The sequence below is a fragment of the Desmodus rotundus genome, chromosome 3, assembly GCF_022682495.2.
Source record: "Desmodus rotundus isolate HL8 chromosome 3, HLdesRot8A.1, whole genome shotgun sequence".
In the NCBI taxonomy this organism is placed as follows: domain Eukaryota; kingdom Metazoa; phylum Chordata; class Mammalia; order Chiroptera; family Phyllostomidae; genus Desmodus; species Desmodus rotundus.
In genome coordinates, this window is record NC_071389.1 from 157,305,356 (window position 1) to 157,321,195 (window position 15,840).

Genomic DNA, 15,840 nt, shown 5'->3' on the forward strand with positions numbered 1-15,840 from the left:
CACCACGGTTTATCATTATGGAATTTCCAGAGAGAAAAATAGTTTCATACAAATGATTTCAAGTCAGAATGGCAGAAACTTATCACGAACAAGTCTAGAAGGCAGAGGCTTCAAAATTCTGACAACAGATGATTACTACCTTAAAATTACAAACTTCATCAAAGCCATCAATTAAAAGCCAGAGTGAGTCCTGGCCAGGTGGCCCAACTGGTTGGAGCAGGTTCAACTCCTGGTCAGGGCACATATCTGGGTTGTGGGGTTGATCCCTGGTGGGGGCATGTATAGGAGGCAGCTGACTGATGTTTCTCTTTCACATCCATTTATTTATTTATTATTTCTCTCTCTCTCAAACCAATAAATATATCCCCGGGTGGATTTAAAACAATTTTTAAAGGCCAGAGTGAACAAAGGAAATGTCAGATTTGTAAGTCCTCCCAAATTACCTCTCTTACACCCTTTCTCCATAAGAAACTGAAGAATGTGCCCCACCGAAATGAAGCAGTAAACCGACAAAGAGTACGCCTTAAATCCCAGAGACTGACAGCTCCAATACGAACAGCAAACAGAGTCCTCAGGGGCAGGGGAGAAGGGGGAGCCCCAGGTTTTGGGGGGCCGAGAAAGCAACCTAGATGGAGTGAGGACCAGAAGGCTCCAGGAGAAATTTCCTTCGATAGGATGAATTGGATAGATTCTCTGTGTAGTTGGCTACATTAAGAGATTTACAACTCCCGTCAAGTCTGAGGCTGAATATTAATAAGGACATCAAAAATTAAAAGAAAATTAGTATCTGCTGAGTAGTCTTAAGAGGAAAGTAATCAAACTGTGTTAGGGAGCCTGTCTGTGGAAAGTGTTACATAGTGATAACAAAGTAAACACTGTATGTTGACCATACCAGAGTCCCAGTACAACTACAGCCGGAGGATGGGGGTTGGGAAAGTTTGTGTGTGAAGGGGAGAGGGGCAGCGGGAGATGAAGTGAGCTAGGTATGCACTGTTTCATCAGTCGATAATTCCCCAAACTAAAAAGCAGGTAGGTAACAATACAAGTATGTTAATTAAAAATATAGAAGTTATTACTAAAATAATCAGCTAAAGTTGAAAACACTTGCCTCTGGCAAACAAAAAATGGAGAGATGCTATTTTTTGTGACAAATATTATAGCACTATTTAATTTTCTAATTATGTAAAATGTACTCAGTATACAAAACTTTGGTGAAATAAAAACAATTTTTTCCCTATTTAATGAAGTGGAGACGAGGGCTCATGGCAGACACATCACCACGTGACACGTGGAAACACGCAGAAACACGCACGGCTGCCATGGCACCCACAACGGCCAAGCACCGTGCTGTGTGCAGATAACAGGTAGCAAAACAGAAAAAGTCCCCTTTCCAGGAACTCATACCCTATAATAAAAACTAATTATAAATACTTTAAAAATAACTGACTCTGCTTAGTGGATAAGAGGGAAATAAATGGGTTCCTTCAACAGAGCATAAGAGAGGGGAGTATTTTGGGCATGGTGGTCAGAGGAGGCTCGCTGAGGGGTGGTATTTAACATGAGACCTGAAAGACTAGCAGGAGCTGGCCACGCAGGCCTAGAGAAAGAATGTTCTAGGAAGGGGATAAGCAAGCCAATGGTTCTGAAGCAGAAAATATCTTGCTGTGCTCAGGGGTACGACCAAAAGAGGTCAGGGTGACGGACGGGTAGTGAAGAGAGGAGGGGCTGGGAACCAAATGAGGCTGAAGCGGAGGCAGGTGCCATACGCCACCATGCGCTGACAGGAAAGCAGTGTGTGGCATCAGAGCACGGCAGAGCACTCTGCTGTGGCAAGAGCAGTGGCAACAGACCTGTTATTCGATGCTGTGGAGGTCCAGGCAACAATGTTGGCCTAAAACAGTAGTAGTGGAGACAGAGAAGACAAATGCAAAATATATTTTGAAGGCAGAATTGAAAGTGCTGGGGAAGGGGCGACAAGGAGGAAGAAACTAAAGATGAATGACACCCAGGTTGCTGACGTTGGAAGTTGGGAGGATGGTGGTACCACTGACTGAGAGAGCAAAGATGGAATGTGGAAAGGCAGGTTTGGGTAGATGGGATAGAGAAGCAAACCAAGAGTTCCTCCTTGGGGATTGTAACGTACAAACTGTCAGTTATAAAAAGTCACAGGGTACCCAGAGTCATTGAAGTTAAGAACAATCTAACAATAGCCAGGGCGGGGGTGGGGGGGTGGGGGCGGGGACAGTGGGTAGAGGGGATTACAGGAACTACTATAAAGGACACATGGACAAAACCAAGGGGGAGGGTGGAGAGGGGGGAGGGAGGTGGGTTCAGCTGGGGTGGGGTGGAGGGATGGGGAGAAAAGGCATACAACTGTAATTGAATAACAATAAAAAAAAAAGTCACAGGGTACATCTACACAATGGAATACTACGCAGCAGAAACACAAAAAGGAGCTCTTACCTTATGTGACAGCAGGGATGGAACTGGAGAGCATTATGCTAAGTGAAATAAGCCAGGTGGTGAAAGACAAATACTGTATAATCTCACCTTTAAGTGAAACCTAATCAACAAAACAAACAAGCGAAATATAACCAGAAACACTGAAACAAAGAACAAACTGACAGTAACCAGAGGGCGGAGGGAGGAGGGGATAACTGGGGAGAAGAAGGGGAAGGGTCATCAAGGAACATATATAAAGGACACATGGACAAAGCCAAAGTGGGGCGGGACTGAAGGTGGGAGGTGGGGGTGGGTGGGGTGGGGGACAGCTGTGGCGGGAAAATGGAGACAACTGTACTTGGACAGCAATAAAAATAAATAAATAAACAGTCACAGGGATGTAAAGCACAGCGTAAAGAATATGGTCGATGACATAATAACTAAGTATGGTGTCAGACTGGTAGTAGATTTATCAGAGTGATCACTTTGTAGGTTATATAAATGTCTAATTGCTACGTTATACACCTGAAACTAATATAATATTATGTGTTGACTGTAGTTGAAAATTTTTTTTAATTTTTTTAAAAAAAATGTCCTTCCTTGGGCATGAGGCATCGAAAGAGATGTTGAGGAGGCAGTAGATGTAGGGTCTGGAGCTCAGAAGAGGTGAGTGCTGCACAGGCACACTGGGGAGCCATCAGATCACTGCTGGTATTTAAAGCCCAGGGAACAGGTGAGAATATGGAGAGGGAAGAAGGCCCAAGCCACACCCTGAGCACTTCTCAGTATTCTGAGGTCCCAAAAAGAAGGGAATGTCAGGAAAGGATCAAGAATGACTAGCTGGGAAGGGGGAAGCCAAGTTAGGAGGGAATTTCAAATGCAACAGAAAATTGTTCTTAAAGCTACTCAGAGACTCAGAAAGACAGGACAAGAATGTACCTATCAGAAGCAGCAACACGTAGATCTTGAATGAGCCTGAGAAATTTCACAAAAGCAAAAGGCACCAAATTGTAACAAAGTAGAGTAAAGGAGTAATAAATATCTAGAGTACACCTAGATAACATTTTAGAAATTCTGCCTTAAAAAGGAACAATGAGCCCTGACTCGTGTGGCTCAGTGGATTGAGTGTCGGCCTGTGAACCAAAGGGTCACAGGTTCGATTCCCAGTCAGGGTACATGCCTGGGCTGTGGGCCAGGTCCCCAGTAGAGGTTGCATAAGAGACAACCACACATTGATGTTTCTTTCCCTCTTTTCCCCTCTCTCTAAAAATAAATAAATAAAATCCTTTAAAAAATATAAAATAAACTTATTTTTAAAAAAGGGACAACGAAATTGGGTGAGAGATGGAGACGTATGTCAGAGTCCAGGAGGGTGTGTGGTTCTTTGATTTTTAATGTTAGGGTACCAGAGCATTAACTCACATATTCTCTCAGTTGTTCAACTCAACAAATACTCATTGAGCACCAAACCAATGTCCTTATGGAGCTGACAATCTACCAGGGGACCGAGGCAATAAACAAATACACATGTACTAATTTCAAATGGAGATATATGCTCTGAAGTCAAATAAAGCATGTTAAGGGGATGGAGAATAACAGTGATATTTCAGATGGGTGAGTCAGGGATGCCAGTTCTGAGAGGGTGGCATTTGAAGGAGAACTGAGTGAAATGCAGGTATAAGAATTCTAGACAGGAAGGGAGTGGGAGGTGGAGAGGAGGAAGAGAACAGCGTTCCAGGCAGGAGGATGGTGTGTCAAGGGACCGTGAGAGGTCGGTGTGGCTGGAGCACCTTGAGAGACAGGCAGAGAAGGAAGAGATGGGGACAGAGAGGTAGCAGGGGCCTTACAGTACGTGGCTAAGAGTTTGGACTTTATACTGTTTGTAGAGAAGCCGTTGCAAGGAGTATATAGAAGTATAAGCAGAAGAATCGCTGTGGCTGTTGTATGAACTCAGACCATGAGGTACACAGGTAGGCACAGGCAGACAGCTTAGGAAGCCACTGCAGAAATTCCAGGAAGACCAGGGGTGGCCAGGGCTGGGATTTAGGTGTGGGAGTGGGAGATTAGGGGTGCTTGGATTGCAGATAGATGCTAATGGATCAAATATGAGGTGTGAGAGAAAGGCAAGAATCAAGGATGGCTCCAGGTTTTTGGACTGAGCAGCTAGTGGAGTCACTGCTGAGATAAGGAACCATGGAAGAAGTGCAGGTTTAGAAAATAAATCAAGAAATTGGTTTTGCCACAATGAGGTATCATCTCACACCAGTCAGAATGGCCAACATAAACAAATCCACAAACAAATGTTGGAGAGGATGCGGAGAAAAGGGAACCCTCGTGCACTGTTGGTGGGAATGCAGACTGGTGAGGCCACTGTGGAAAACAATATGGAATTTCCTCAGAAAACTAAAAATGGAACTGCCCTTTGACCCAGTAATTCCGCTGCTGGGTTTATACCCTAAGAACACTGAAACACCAATCCAAAAGAATCTGTGCACCCCAATGTTCATAGCAGCACAATTTACAATAGCCAAGTACTGGAAGCAACCGAAGTGCCCATCAGCAAACGAGTGGATCCAAAAACTATGGTATATTTACACAATGGAATTCTACGCAGCAGAGAGAAAGAAGGAGCTTATACCCTTTGCAACAGCATGGATGAAACTGGAGAGCATTATGCTAAGTGAAATAAGCCAGGAAGTGAGGGACAAATACCATATGATCTCACCTTTAACTGGAACATAAGCAATAGAAGGAAAAAGCAAACAAAATATAACCAGAGACATTGAAGTTAAGAACAATGTAACAATAGCAAGGGCGGGGGTGGGGGGGTGGGGGCGGGGACAGTGGGTAGAGGGGATTACAGGAACTACTATAAAGGACACATGAACAAATCCAAGGGGGAGGGTGGAGAGGGGGGAGGGAAGTGGGTTCACCTGGGGTGGGGTGAAGGGATGGGGAGAAAAGGCATACAACTGTAATTAAATAACAATAAAAAAAATAAATAAAAATAAAAAAATAAAAAAAATTAAAAAAAATAAAAAAAAAGAAATTGGTTTTGGACATGTTACATTTGAGATGTCTTTTAAACCACCAAGTGGAGAGAGAAAACGGGCATCTGAAAAGCAAGGGAGAGATAGGGTCTGAAGGTAAGTATGTGGAAGTCATCAACATATATGGTACTTAAGGCCCTGGAAATGAATGAGATCATCTCAGGAATGAGTGGAGATGGGGAAGTGGTCAGAGAACAAAGCCCTTGGCACTCTAAAGTTTAGGGGCCAGGGATAGGAGGAGAAGGATCCAGCAGGGGAGACTGAGAAAGAACAAGTGAGTTGTAAGCAGAAGCAAGATGGAGTACCTCACAGATGCCAAGTGATGAAAGAATTTCAGGAAGGAGGGAGTGGCCAGCTGTGCCCCAGGCTGCTGAGATAGACAGGAACTGCAGAGGAAGCGCCAGGGGTCTCTGTGACTCATGATGAATGGACAATGCTCTGAGATGACATTCTTACTCGTAAGTGTGCTCAGACTACTCAGTAATCTGGAAAAGTAACCCTCAGTTCAGCTAGAACACCAGCACGCTGTTTCCATGAATACCTTACCACCCAGCAAGCCCTCCCGCACGATTCTCCCAGGAGGCAACACAGGAGGGCCCTGTGCCTGCAGAACAGAAAGAGCTCCCCACGCACAGGCTCAGGAGATGGGAGGCAGACCAGTGCTCGCAGCCGAGAATCAGATACGGTAGGGCAGGACAGGACTATTTCACAGGTCCCTACATTTTTCTAAGTCACAGCCTGCGAGAGAAAAATTAGTGAATCCATTCCTTCTGTCTTAGACAATCACTGAAAACAAAGAACTGCAGCTGCAGTTGCTGAAACTTCTGTCTCTAACCCCATTTTCTTCCACTTTTCTTCCAGTCTTTGTTCATGTTGTAGCACCTGACTTAAAAAAATCATATTTATTGGGGTTTAACTTAAAACACGCAGTGAAAATTTACCTGTGTTAGGTTCGGTGCGTTTGACAAATGAACACAATCATGTGAGGTCCATGACAATGAAGATATAGACTCTTTCTATTCCTGCGACTCCCCAAAGTCCCCTCTTGCAGGCACTCTCTTCTCCCCGACTGCAGTCTTGGGCAAGCAACGACAGGATTTCGGTCCTACAGTTTTGCCTTTTTAGACTGTCATTCATATAAATGGAATCAAAGAGGACAGAGCCTTTGTATCTGGCTCCTTTTACTTAGCATAATGCTTTTGAAATCTACCCACAGTGTTGCCCAGATCAGTAATTTGTTCCTTTTTGCTCCTGAACAGTATTCTGTAGTATGAATATACCACAGTTTATCCATTTGCCATTCGATGAATATTTGAGTTCCTTCCAGGTTTTAGCTATTATGAAGAAAACTTTTATAAACTTTTGCTAAAAGGGCTTAGATGAACACAGGTTTTCATTTCTCTTCAGTCAATACCTGGGAGTGGGATCACCAGGCCATGTGGCATCTAGCTTTTATCCGCCAAGAATAGGTAAACATTTCCTGAGCACTTACTTTGTGGTACACAATGTTAATGCTTGGTACACTTTATGGTATTCCAATTCTTAAAATGAAGTACAATCAAGTTATTATTGTTCCCATCTTACTATAGAGGAACTAATGCACCAAGAGCTCAGGTCTCTTGCCTGAGATCACAGAGCCAGTGTGGGCAGCAGAGTCGAGATTGCAAACCCAGCACCTGCACAGCAAAGTGCAATTATCAAGCATTTTGCTTTGCTGTCTCCCCCATGTCAAACGCATGATGTTGGAGAGAGCACAGGGTCCTACGTGATGCTCTAGGTGTTTTGAACAAAAGTGGACACTGCTGATTATTCCTTCCCTCCTTTCCAAGTCATGACAATGACTGTATCACTAGGACTCGGAGGACCACTGCAATAACAACACGTCGTTTTTAAAGTCAGAACTTTATAGGACGTTATGCAGAAATGCTTTCAACCGTTTGACAGAAGTTTATAAACATTAATTTACGGGTGTTAAATAACAAGTCTAAGGGAGGTAAGAATCGGCCCTCTTCTATCAGCATGGTACATACTCGGAGTTAATAACTTCTTCTAGAGACCTCTCTACTCTCACGAGAGGAAAGGCCAAGTTTGGTGAAAAATACAAGGATTCTGGAATGAGACAGATCTGTATTCAAATTTTAGTTCTGCTCCCTAGTGGACAGGTGCATGTATGAGGTTTGTCCAGAAGGTATCTGGCCATGTAATATGAAAAAAGAGAGACATTTATTGAAGAAGATACAAGAAACACTGTACACAGGACAATAATGCCTCAGTCCCCTTCAAAGTAGGCACCTTAGGACCTCACACAGTTCTCCCAATCACCATCAGCTGTCTGGTCATATTTTCCTGAATCTCACTGACAGTCTAAAATCTCTTCTTGCAAAGGTGGTTTTAGTTTGGGGAAAAGCCAGAAGTCACAGGGCACCAAATCTGTGCTGCAGAGGGGCTGAGTCACCTGGGTGATTTGATATTTGGCCAAAAACTCTGCACGAGATGTGATACATGAGTGGGTGTGTTGTCATGATGAAGCTGCCAATCACCAGGTGCCCATAGCTGTGGCCTTCTGAATCATGCAAATAGTTTCCATGGAGGAATGTTCCCCTTAATGCAAAATCTGATGCAGATTCATTGCTCTGCATGCTCATTTTGAATGTGATGGATATGCAGTACACACGCTCACTCAAAGGCCTACCGCCCCCTCTGACTAGTACAGTGAAGTTGTCAATATTCACGCATGCATGTTCCAGTCTACTCTCCTTGGCTTCCGGGTTACACCAATGTCCAGCAAACCGTTCTCGTTTTATTACCAATGGCTGGACATTTTCAGGACAGACCTCGTATACCTCCTCACATGTTAAAATTGCTGTGAGTGAAGCCTAATGTGCAGGGTAGTCATGCAGATTCCATGGCACAGCGTGAATGAAGCCACTGAGCACTGTGCCTTACTTAGCTAATAAACTTTCTTCCTTTCCCTCCTCCTCCTTTTCCAGAGTGCACTCCTGAGCCTCTGAAATTAGTGTAAGAGAAATAGGTTACTTAACAAAAACTTTTATTGGTTTGTTAGTTTTTCATCCAAGTAGCAGAAAAGGAGACATTGGAAGGAGGTGGTTCTTTAAAATTTCATATTTTATCTTTAAAAAAATCATGAACACTTTGCACTTTATTTTACAAAATAGTTATTTTTGTTATGTCATACACCTGTAAGATACTTTTAAAAGAAATTTATATCCCCTTCACCCACTCCTCCCAACACTCCACCTCCTGCCTCTGGCCACTACTGATCTGTTCCCTGTATCTATAAGCTTGGTTTGTTGCTTATTAGCTTTCACATTGTAAGAGACATACAGTATTAGTCTTCCTCTGACTTATTTCACTTAGCATAATGCCTTCAAGTTCCATCCATGTTGTCACAAATAGCAAGATTTCATTCTTTTTTATGGCTAACATTCCATTATATATATGCATGTGTGTGTGTGTATATATATACACATATATATATATTTCTTTATTTATTCATCCATTAATAGACACTTAGCTTTTTAAATAATGTAAATAATGCTGCAACGACTCACTCAGTCATTTTAAATGTGATGGCCACACAGTACACATGCTCACTCAACAGCGTCTACCACCCCATGGACTAGTAAAGTTGTTGTTGTTCACGCATGCACATTCCAGTCCACTTTCCTTGGCTGCCAGGTTGTATTGATGTCGCGCAAACCGTTCTCATTACATTAACAATGGTTGGACTTCTTTCCAGACAGACCTCATGTATCTTTTGTAGTTAGTGTTTTTGCTTTCTTCAATAAATTCCCAAAAGCGGAACTGCTGGATCATATGGTAGTTCTATTTTTAACTTTCTGAGGAAATCTCCATGCTTTTTTCCATTGTGGCTGCACTAATTTACAATCCCACCAACAGTACACAAGGGTTCGCATTTCTCCACATCTGTGTCAACTCTTATGCCTTGTTTTTTTGATAATGGCCATCCTGTCAGGTGTGAGGTGATAGCTCACTGTGGTTTTGATTTGCAGCTCCCTGATGATTAACAACGTTGAGCATTTTTCCATGTTGGCCACCTGTATGTCTTCTTGGAAAGAGTGTCTCTTCAGATTTTTAATTGCATTTTTTGCTACTGAATTGTATGAGTTCTTTATATATTTCAGAGATTAGCCCCTTATCAGCTAGATGATTTGTGAATATTTTCTCCCATTTGGTAGGTTAGATTCCTTTGCTGTGCAGAAGTTTTGTAGTATGATGCAGCTCTACTTATTTATTTTTGCTTTTGTTGCTTTTGCTTTTCATGTTACACTCAAAAAAGCATTGCCAAGACATCTATCAAGGAGCTTGCCACCTTTTTTCTTCCAGGAATTTTACAACTTCAGGTCTTACGTTCAAAGTTATTTTGATATAAAAATGTTGTGCACGGACCTCCAGCTCAATGACTTAGCTTTCCCTGAAGTTTTTAAGAATATTTCTTTTAGGAAGATTTCCCCTGGTAAGTGGTAGCTTTACTTATACGCTGCCACCTTGACCACCTACCTGCACGTGAAGACTCCCAATCACAAAGCATGAACCTACAGTCTCATTAAGACTTCATAATGCTTTCACACACTCTGGTCATTATTCTCTCCTGTCTGCAACATCTTCATATCCACCCTACAACACTGCCAAGTTTGTAGTGTTTGCTCCAAAAACTGTGAACTCAATTCTCCAAACAAGAAAAGAGGCATTTTCTGTTACTCCTTCGTGGAGCTTCACGGCCACCTGTAAAGTGAAGAGGCACTGGCTGCAATCCGCCTGCTGTCACAGCTACAAGAGTAAACATAATACTGTACTTTCAAATAAAAATAAGACCCTGGCGGCCAGGCAAAACGTTAAGTGAACTGGGATGACAGACTAATAGTTTTTAAAATCCACTGAAAAGGATTTAATTCAACTATGGTTGCTCAGAGTTATATATGCAATATGGTCAAGGAAATCATGTACTCCTTAACACATATTTTCATGAAATAGCATTACTTTTCTGCAGATTTTTACCCTCAGGTAATGCTACACACTCCCTCCCTTTTGTTTGTGACATATGTACCTGTAAGTATGTTATTCAAAAGATCCTGGTTGTTTTAAGTATCTTGAGCAACAAGCACAGTTACTAAAATTTTCTTTTCATTATTTTGTCATCAAAACCCCCTTGATAAACTTTTCTTTTTCTTTTCAGCCGAAAAGCCCTCTTCTGGAAGGCAGGGGTAGGAAGCCCTTGTGTGTGAGATCTTGGCTGTTGACAGGTAAGAAATAACTTTTGCTTTCAGAAACTATTTTCAGAAGCTAGCATACGGGAATGGATTTTTTTTAAAATTTAGCAATCCATGTGGACTAATTGATAAATAAAAAGTTAGAATTTCAATACAATAAATGGTATCGGTGATTCAGTGGCATCCCAGCAAGTTACAGAAAGGACAAGAAAGATACGGGCTCTGCCCTCCTGGAGCTGACCATCCGAGGGGAAAGATAAGTAAGGGCGTTGTTCAGATATAAAGGGCATCTTACCCAGACCGGATGGGAGAGTGTGAGTTCTCAGTAAAGGCCTCTTGGAGGCAGGAGCATCACCTGAAGGATGAGGAGGCAGTAATAAATACAACAGACATGCAACACAAGGAGGCGGTGTCAGGCAGCAGAGAGACTGGTTGGAGGCATCAGACCTGAGTCCCAGACCTGAGTCCCAGACCTGCCTCCGCAACGTTCGACCTTTCTAGCTCTCACTTGTTCCTTACCTGTGATACGGGATGGTAAGATTATGTCAGTTGACCTTAACCCATGCGATGCATAAGAATCATCTAGAAGCTTTCTAAAAATACTGGCTCCCTCCCCCAGAAACACAGTTTCAATTTGTAAGGGCATCGGTGCTTCTTTGAGAAGCTTTACTGGTAAAACCAGTCTGTAACCAAGACTGAGAGCCACTGAAGGTGATGACCTCTTAAGTCCCAGATATCTTAGGTGAGTGGTTCTCAATTCATAGTGCGCAATAACATCCTCTACAGAGCTTTTAAAAGTCCCAGTGCAGGCTGCATTCTAGACAATCAAACCAGAATCTCTGGGGTTGGGACCCAGGCATCAGTATTTTTTGAAGTTCCCAGGCTGATTCCAAGGTGCAGCCAAGGTTGAGAACCACTGTTCTAGGCCCTTTGGACACTTCAGTTTCCTATTACAGCCACTGAAGGAGGGTGAAAAAAGGAAGCAAAGAGAAGGTCATAGGTTCTCCCTCTCTCATTCTGATCTTAAATTAATAGTTTTTTTAACCAATTGAAAAGACTTTTAACATATTAATCCAGAGAAGCCCTAAGATTTAATTCAACTATGCTAATGAAATGTGACTGCTTAGAGTTATATATGCAATATGGTAAAGGAAATAATTTTATCCTTAATATACATTTTTATGAACTGAACACCAAAGGCCACTGATCCAGTATAAATGGGGTTGTACCCCACAGTAGGGTTGATTTTGGGCACTTGCGTAATTCATGGTGGTGAATGACAGGTGGAAGATGCCCATTCCCAAGCGCTCTCAGTTCTAAATTTCAAATTCAATGGCACAGGTCTATGAACTGACTCCATGGTGTGTCCTATGCAATGCTTAGTTAGAAGCATTTGATTTGCATGGCTGACTATAACGTGAACATCACATCCCCTGCCCCCAAGGTTACTTAAATCCACTTATTAGGCAATGGTGAACTAAACAAACAGTAATTAGAAACGCTCCAGACAACGTTTTAAATCTGTTACTAAATTGCATTTCCTGCACCAAAGCCCCCACACACAGCACCTCCACAGGCATCATGAGACCAAAGCCTCAGAAATATTTACGTCAATAAGAGCACAGGCTACCTCTGGGCTCTCACATGGATTCTGCAGGGACGTAAGGGCTGCTTTAGAAGACGACTGTTCACACTTCTCACATCTGGGTAAGTAAAGCACTGCTCTCATATGGTTAGAAATCCCAGGAGTAAATGAACTCTCCAGGAGTATGGAAACCAAAAAACACCTCTGATAGACTGCCTCATTTCCTAAAATGATTCAGAAATGAAAGTAATTCCTCAGCAAAGAATATCTGCATCGTGGCACAGCTTGTAGAATAATAGCAGATGATCCCTGCGGTTAAGCGGCTGGGCCGGGGAACAGCAGCCCTGGGGCCTCCTCACTGCACTGCATCTCAGAGCTGCACTCCTAGCTTGGAGGGTCTGTGAACCCAGTGAGCACCGGCCACCCCGGTCTCAACTGCAAGTCTTGATTAGCAGTAAGGCTGCTCATGGTCCATGAGAAAGCTGATCCCTCTCCAAACGGTGGATGCAGCCAGAAAGGATTCCTGTGCAGCCATAGGCATGGAAACAGCAATTCTTAGAAGAAAAATTGTTTAATTCAGCTAAAAACAGTCTATGCCTGTTAATAATTTGAATAGACCTTGCTTCCTGAGGAGGGAGAACTGCTGTATTGAGTCGGGTCGACGCTGCCAAAGAAGACAGGAAGGAGAGGCGCTGGCCTACGGTTGGGCTCGGGAAGGTAAGACAGACGGACACACCTTCCACAGCACCTCCAGAAGGACCAACAGACGGAAGAGGGGAAAACAAAGGCTGTCTTCATCAAAATCGGGTGCTAGTTGTTTTTGTTAGGTGGCTTGTCACTATTTTTTTCCATGGTGGGTTTTTAAAAGGAGTTCAACTCTATTACTTGCAATGGGGGGCTGGGGAAGATGGGGGGCAGATGAGGAACCCTGGAAACAACTCAAATGTCCATTAACAAGTGTCTAATTAAATTAAAATCTGGTACATATACAACGGAACGCTAGGTCGCCTTTTGAAAGAAGGCCAGTACAGAGTGTGTGCGGATACAGAGATGTCTGTATTCTGTCTGACACATTAAGACGGGGAAAAAAGGCACCTGGTGTCTATATAGCAAACATCTACGTAAATGGATTGAAAGAAGTTCCCTTAGTGAAGAAGGAAGGGGCCAGGAGAGTATTTTTTTCCTTTTATACTCTTTTATACAGTTTGAATTCTCTTTTTATGCACTTATACCCTCTCCTTTTTAATAACAGGCATTAAGTGTATAGAAGGCTATTTTTGGTTTCTCCTTTATACCAGGTTTTCTACATATAATTTAAAACAAAGAGTGTTATTTTAAATAGATGTTATAGGCTGAACTGTGTCGCCTCAAATTCAAAAGCTGAAGCCCTAACTGCCAGTCCCTCAGAATGCAACTATATTTGGAGATAAGGCCTTCAAAGAGGTGATGATATTAAAATAAAACCGTTAGAGTGGGCCCTAATCCAGTCAGACTGGTGTCCTTATAAGAATGCGAAATACGGACACACGGAAAGATGCTAGGGATGTGCACACACAGGAGAAATCATGTGAGGACACGGCAAGAGGGTGGCACATGCGAGCCCAGGAAAGAGGGCTCCGAAGAAACCAAATACGCCAACACCTTGGACTTAACACCTCAAGAATGCCGGGAGAATAAATTTCTGTTGTTTAAGCCACCCAGTTTGTGAGTGTTTTGTTATGGCAGTCCTACCAAATTAACACAACATATAAATAAATACATAGATACAATTCATCTAACAACATGGAGAGGCACCCACAGAAGTCTTTGGTGGGTCAAAACCCCACTACGTCTGCTGTGAGGTGGATGGCTTCACCGGGCAAGTGAAGCCAACCTGGAGCTCACGGTGCTTCCGACTACGTCAGGGTCACCCATTAAGTGACTGGAGCAGGAACTAAAACAGGCTCCTACTTCCTGACTCAGGACTCTTTCTGCTCGCACCATTAATTTTTTAAGGTAATTTTAACAAATCACACAACTTGAAGGACTAGAGCCCAGGATATTTTATTTATTAGTGTCTTTTTTAAGGCTTGGCTTATATGCAAAAGGCTTTCTTCCTGTGCTGATAACTAATGGAAAGGAAGGTGTCACAGTAATATTATTAATTTGATTTGAAAAAAAAAGACTTGGCACTAGGGTTTAAAAATTCAGAATAACAAATGATATGTCATACCCATGTGCCAAACTAATTTTTATACTTTAATACATGTTGGTTTCAGAACACAATACAATATATTAAAAGTATGGTACTTTTTCTTTATAAAATTTTCTTTATAAAATTTTACAGATTTTTACCAATTAACCAACCTTCCCTTTAAATATTAGAGTTTAGAGATCAAAGACACGTTAAAATCCTGACTCTGCCTATGAAGTCTGTAACCTGAAAGTGGGTTAAGATCCAATCACAAGAAAAGAAGGTAAAAACTTGAAGATAAATATTTGATAGTCAGCTCAGGCTGCATTCACAAGAAGGCAGCATCACTTGTGCCTCGAATGACTGGAGACAGTCTCACCGAGGGCAAGAGCTCTAAGCCAACCTGGAATTAGGTATTTAAATGCAAAGAAGTGGTTTTTTAAAAATATGTAAATAAGATTATTTTAATAGAAATTTTGTATCATTCCTTTTCTTTTTGAACCCATTTTTATTGAACATCTCATTCAATTTTTAATTAAAGTTTTTTAAATTATTTTTTTCCATTACAGCTTATATTCAATATTATTTTGTATTAGTTTCACGTATCCAGCATAGTGGCTAGAAAATTATATACTTTACAAAGTGTTCCCCCTAAAAGTTTTTGCTGCAAAGGAAACCATCAAGAAAATGAAAAGGCAATCTACTGAATGGGAAAACATATTCACCAACGATACATCTGATAAGGGGCTAATATCCGCAATTTATAAAGAACTCATACAACTCAACACACACACACACACACAAAAAACACCCCAATTAAAAATATGAAGAAAGACCTAAACAGACACTTCTCCAAAGAGGATTAAAGATGGCCAATAGACATCTTTTAATGTTTATTAGAGAAGACATAGTAACATGTTTAATATGTTAATCAGAGAAATGCAAATTAAAATCACAATCAGGTATCACCTCACACCTGTCAGAATGGCTATCATCAATAAATCAACAAACAACAAGCATTTGCAAGGATGTGAAGAAAAGGGAACCCTCATGTACTGTTGGTGGGAATGCAAACTGGTACAGCCACTGTGGAAAACAGGATAAAGTTTCCTCAAAAAGCTAAAACTGGTACTGCCCCATAACCTACCAATTCCAATTTTGTGTATATATCCAAAGAAAACCAAAACACTAATTCAAAAGAATCTATGCACCCCTAACCTATGTTCACTGCAGCATTACTTACAATAACCAAGCTGTGGAAGCAACCCAGGTGCCCATCGATAGATGAGTGGATAAAAAAGGTGTGGTACATATACACAATGGGATGTTACTTGGCTA

At 41.9% G+C, this 15,840-nt stretch overlaps 1 protein-coding gene across 2 annotated transcripts in view; it reads right to left on the minus strand.

The window, feature by feature from the left end:
• ANO6 (anoctamin 6) overlaps positions 1-15,840 on the minus strand; it is a 190,165-nt gene that overhangs the window by 131,463 nt on the left and 42,862 nt on the right. Inside the window, exon 2 of one of the 2 annotated variants that reach the window (XM_024575416.4) lies at positions 11,040-11,099. The exons of the other annotated variant lie outside the window; for it this stretch is intronic. Within the exon in view, the coding sequence (XP_024431184.2) occupies positions 11,040-11,099 (60 nt within the window). The remainder of the gene's footprint in view (positions 1-11,039; positions 11,100-15,840) is intronic. 2 annotated transcript variants of the gene reach the window in all.